We start from the raw sequence: 5,626 nt of genomic DNA on the forward strand, positions 1-5,626 counted from the left end.
GAACGACTCACCAAAACACACGGGAACCTCAATCACCAGGTTTTATTTCCCGTCAGGCAAACCGTTTTGCTTACGACGCGAAATATTAACGCTCTGTAATAAAAGTGTGACGAAGAGACGACGGCGACTTCATTAACTTAAATGTACCTGTCGGATCAAGTGCTGAGCTCAGCAAAACTGAGTCGGCGTGAAAACATCACTCTCTTTTCATCAGAAGAGCCTGACAGCTTCTGTACAGCGCCCCCTGTGGACACGTGGAGAACTGCGGCGGCGAGTGAAACAGGTGAGTTTTCCTCCCGTGTTTCTTCATAGCTTTATTAAAACATGTCTCTCACAGTAAATCGTCTACATAATATCAATAATAGTGAACTGAACATCATCAAAGTGTTTCCTGCTCCATCTCTTCAGTTCCTCCAGGAATGTACAGTCGTCAACTCAAAAGTTTTGTTTCATCCATCGCAGCTGGTCCAAGAACTGTGTGAGGAACCAAAACAAAACCTCCTGCTGTGCAGCGCAGCGCACACTTGTGCACTGGCAGGCAACTGTCTCTCCACTCGCACTCGCACCGAGCAGCGCCCGCTGAGACCAGCCGCGCCGCTTGATTCCCACCTTTTGGTCATGAAGCGCCGCGATGAAAGAGGCAGATTCTTCTCCCAGTGTTGTCAGTGCCCCCCCAAACTCTAGTTTCTGAGGAGAGCGTTTCATAAGACCCCAACACGTCTGACAAGTCACCAGTCGTACATGAACAGCGTGGTGGGTTTCAGTTAAAGCCCAATTGCCTTGCTCACACTCGGTCATGGCCTCAAGTCGGTTTAGTTCGGGGGTCCGATTCGTAAAATGTGCGGTCCATTACTTTAACTGTGACCCAACATGATGGACGGATGACTTCAGCCCTTCACTGCTCCACTGGGGCCAAACAGAAATGACTAGTTTGTTTAACTGTTCACGAGTGACTTCGTAAGAACTTGCGCACGTCCTGTCCTGACAGGGCCTGAACCCTTTCCGCTCCTCAAATCAAACAAATGAACGACTTGTCTTCGTTCTCTAGCTCACCGCTCCAGAGGCTAATGGCCGTCTACTTGGAACTGACGTACTTGGAACCCGTCATATCAGGGTGTACAGGGGTGCGCGACACATCAGGACCTCCTTCCATCCAGGAGTCGTCCTCACCAGACCTCCGCACCACCTGAACCTCAAAGACCTTCAGTTCAGGAGCTTCAGGTCACTCTTAAAGACACGCTGAACTCCTCACTAGAGACCCATTAATGCTCGGATCTGCATACGGATGCATCCTTTTGTCCGCTCTGCATTTATTTCGCCCGTATTTCTGCATGTTTCCACAAACGGAGCAATGCCACAGGAAACCATGGGGGGCAGTGTTGCTGTCACTACCCGATACGTAGCTCTGATGAGACACGAACAGTGGGGCGATTTAACCGCCTCACCAACTACCGCCTCCTACAACGCTGCCTCTGTTTCCTCTTTTGTGCGAAAGGTACATTATCAGTACTTCTTCCACAGCTGGAGTAAGTAGTTGTCACAAACCTTTGACTGGGATGCGCCCCTGGTGGCTGTATTGGTGAACAGCAATACCGAGGAAAAGAACACAGAGAAGCACGTGATCACTGGCGGTAACATTGTTTGACGGGTAAATGTTCGTATTTTATGGCATGAATGGACCTTTATGGGACCAATATGGGAGTGGGAGTCAGGCGCATCGAACACCGATGTTGACAAATCTGACCAAGCCACAGCACGTCGGCCAATGGGAACGCAGTTTTTGATGTACTTTCACAGAGGATAAAGAGCGACTATTCTGCCTCTGTGAGCCACCATGTTGACTCTTCTTGTCTTGAAAATCTCACGACTTGTTTGCATCCACTGACTCGCTGTGACAGCAGCAATCACTCGGGCCTGGAACGCACAGTTCTGCGACAAAAACCCCTAATCTTTTTGGAAAACCTAGCTTGCACCGCTGGCCACGCCCCTATCACCCAACACTGGTCTACTGGTATTTTATTAATTTTCTTGGGTCCCATTTTTTTTGCACCAATCGTGTCGTTCATGTTCGACTGGAGACTCTTTCACATCGACATCCTCACATGACAGGTGAAAAGAAGAAAGCTGAAAATGAAGCGGTAAAAATTCCGACACTCATCCAGGGGGAATTTTCATAAAGTCACGGGAGAGTTAAAAGATTGTCTCTGGGTTCAGTTTTTAAAACATAGACATGTAAAAAGACATTACAAATTGGGAGTCAGCTCACTGCAAACTCGTGAAGGTTCTGGTTCCGACAGGCAGGTGATGCTGAAACAGTTCTGTGAGACGCGGATCATCGCAGAAAAGGCAGTCATGTGTCGATGATGTCCTGCGCTGGCGAAGGTTCGTGCGGTAAACTGGTGGAGTTGGGCAGCGGCTGCGTGTGGCTCACCGAGTTCTGCTGCAGTTCTAGCGCCATGGCGTTCTGCGGGTGCGGGAACTCCTTCACCTGCTTACGGTACTCGAGGAAGGTGGACGCCTTGGTGGCGATCGCCACCACGTTCTTGCCTACGAAGATGGTGGACACGCGACTGTCCTGGAACAACACCATGTTGACGCCACGTATGAGGATGGTGACCACGTTGATGGTGACCAGGCTCAGCACGGGGTAGAGCATCATCTTCTGGGGCGTCATGTGCTCCCCCTGCATGCTGATCTCGCTGAGCGACACGCAGGGCAGGATGAGCAGCAGGATGTAGCAGTAGAAGAACATGAGGCCTTCAGCCCAGATGGGCAGGCCCGTCCGTTGCGGCTCCCACAGGTTGGCCTGGATGTCCAGTAGATCCAGTAAATCCAACGCCACCCAGAAAAGACGGCTGCGCATGTCCTCTTTCTTCCGGAAAGTTCTCACGTATTCCATACTATCCAGGGCCACCAGAACCAAGTACAGACCCGGCACGCACACCGAGAGCAACAACGTCAAAGCTTTCCGCGCCACCGTTTCCAGGCTTTTCCTGTCGGCTTTGCAATTCTGGAACACAAAGTAGAGTTTGATCTCCAGCACAAAGATGTAGAGGAACCAGAGGATCATGGCGTATCCACGACGGGCGGTGCGCACCTCCGCGCCCACCCACACCGCCACGTACCGCAGCACTATGAGGAAGCAGACGTCGCCGACCAGGACGATGATGCACACGCCGATCTTCCGGGGTCCCTGGTTCTGCTCCACCAGGTAGGCGTCCATGAAGGCCATGCTGGTCATGATGACGATGGTGGTCAGGCACACGTGGCGCTTGTCTGGCGGCGGCAGCACCATGCTGGCTCAGACACTCCACACGCTTTCACCGGTTAATACAAAAGCTGCCCCAACCGCTCGCGGTCGGAGAGTTAGACGACAACGACGGGGACCGACGTCCACATCCAGTGAGCCCGCCGGTAAGTCAGCGCCCCAATGGTCCTTTGAGGGGCACCTTATAGAGCGCGGTGACCAAGTGAAAACAGGAACATGGCCTGGCTACTCAGCGCACTTCCATTGATTCGCCTCTGCCCCTGAGCAGCACCACACTCCGCTCTACAGCCAACGCACCATGGCGGATAGCAATCCTGGCGCGGGAGCTGCCTTCTTCCAACGCACGAGGAGAGGTTACTGATGCGGCGGAGGAGTGACGACTATATAGGTGTGTGAGGTTTCATTATTGTGTCCCTCCTTTCTGACTTATTCCGCCGCTGAGAGAGAGAGAGAAAGAGAGAAACCGCTGGCCGCCGCTCGTCGTAAATCACAAGGACAGTTGGTCAACGGCCGACGAGGCCTTGCGTCCGACGCCATCCCCCTCGAGCGGAGGCTCTCACAGCGTCCATCCTTCGCACTGGTGCCACGTGGAGGTGGTGGCTTCTCCACTGCCTGCAGGGAGACAGAGAAGAGGGAAGGGAGGAGGAGAGGAAGGAAAAGTGTCAGCACCAGCAGGCCGTATAACACAGCGTCCATTGGCAACGGCGTCACACGTATGAGCAGCCAAGTAATGTGTCAGCTTGGCTCGGGACCGACGCTCTTTCAATATTGATGCTGCCGAGCATATTGAAGCTCATTCTTCTGCGGGGAATCAAGTTATGCACCGTGACAAATGGTGCCAACTGTTTCATTCACATCACGGCTGTGGAGCAGCGGCGTGGCGGCAGGATGCTGGCGGACGGCGGCGGTGACCGCGGTGGTGTTAGGAAACAGGGCGGCCTCGATAGTTTGCTTAGGTATGTGAGGTGCCCTCATCAGACTTCGGTGAGAGCGTCAGTGTTCCCGTCTGTCTTCAGCACAGAATGTCCCGACTTCTCAGCAAAAGCCTTATTGCCCTGATAAGCCAGACTAAAGCAATCGATTCCTGATGTTTGCTGGCCAGAGGTCTCTTTGCCAGAACTTTAATCCAAGCACCAGTGAATTGAATAGAACAGTAGACTAGCTGTTGCAGGCTAGCAGGAGCCTCCAGAGATGCCTCTATCAACCTGCAGATGCTGCACTGTCGGGACTCTCCCTAGTGAGGCTCCCCATCATCCCAAGTTTTTTTTTTTTTTTAATTATGAATGTCAAATGGTTCTGTGGTTCTTAAGAGGTGATTGAATAGTTTCAACAGTCAGTGACTCACTTCCTGTCTGGTAAACATGATAGGGGTTCACTTGGGTGTGTGGGACTCAACAGCTTCTGAGTCACTTGAACAAGAGTGAAGCAAAGAGATCTCTGCCCCCTGGTGGTCACCGATGTCACATGCAATGTCAGAGTCAGATTTTTGACTCCACTTGGACTCACCTGAGCAGTTACATTTCAAGTGACAAATTCATTTCTAAGAATAACTTCCTCTCTGTCCTGCACATTTGAGTTTATTAAGCACAAAGACTCCTGTGTTTGTTTACTCCTCCTGGACGCGCCGTTCAGACGCATGAATGATTTACCTCGTGTTCGCGCCAAGGAGAGTGTTGATAGAAATGATGGCTCCAATTAGGATTGAGGCTTCCAGAGTGGAATTTGGCAGTGATTCGCTCTGACAGTGAATTGGCGAGGTATTTTCATGAGTCACTCTCGACCTGTTAGTGGAAGCGCTAGTACGTACAAGTATGCAGTAGATGACTGGGAAGTTGTATTACAGACTTCCAGACGTTTAGATGAGTCCCTGACACTGGACAGTCGACTCAACTCGTTTGGTTTGACTCACGGCTCTCACTTTCCAGCTGACTCTGACTCGCACAATCACTGGATCCATATGACTCGAGTTACTGAAGCAGGAATAGGCTGCACTCACAGGAGAGTCTCAGCAGCGTGACTCTCAGAACCCTCCTCGTGACAGTGAGTCTCTGACTCAGATCCTGGCTGAATCTGTCCCAACTTGAACGGGAGTTAAATCCCTCTGCAGCAGTCTGAGCTCCTCTCCAGGTTCAGCCATGAAGGGAACCCCGCCGACTGACCCCGCCTCCCCCAGCGCCGGCTCACAACGCAAATGTGCATCAAGCGTTTCGTTTTTCAATCAAAGCCCCAACAAGGTTTTTCAGCGCGTGATTTATGACCAGCGGTGCAGGGCGGCGACGGGACACGTGGGAACTCAGGACCCAGGTTTCGCCGCATCAATCTTCATCTGCGATCCATGGCGGTCCTCAGGAGGGCGCC

General features: G+C 52.0%; 1 protein-coding gene across 1 annotated transcript in view; it reads right to left on the reverse strand.

The window, feature by feature from the left end:
* Positions 1-249: 249 nt before the first annotated feature.
* Positions 250-5,626, reverse strand: part of tmem121ab (transmembrane protein 121Ab) — a 45,894-nt gene continuing 40,517 nt past the window's right edge. The window contains exon 2 of the mRNA XM_053880365.1: positions 250-3,880. Coding sequence (XP_053736340.1) covers positions 2,351-3,295 — 945 coding nt within the window. The 5' untranslated portion in view covers positions 3,296-3,880 and the 3' untranslated portion in view covers positions 250-2,350. The remainder of the gene's footprint in view (positions 3,881-5,626) is intronic.

The sequence above is a fragment of the Synchiropus splendidus genome, chromosome 12, assembly GCF_027744825.2.
Source record: "Synchiropus splendidus isolate RoL2022-P1 chromosome 12, RoL_Sspl_1.0, whole genome shotgun sequence".
In the NCBI taxonomy this organism is placed as follows: Eukaryota; Metazoa; Chordata; class Actinopteri; order Syngnathiformes; family Callionymidae; genus Synchiropus; species Synchiropus splendidus.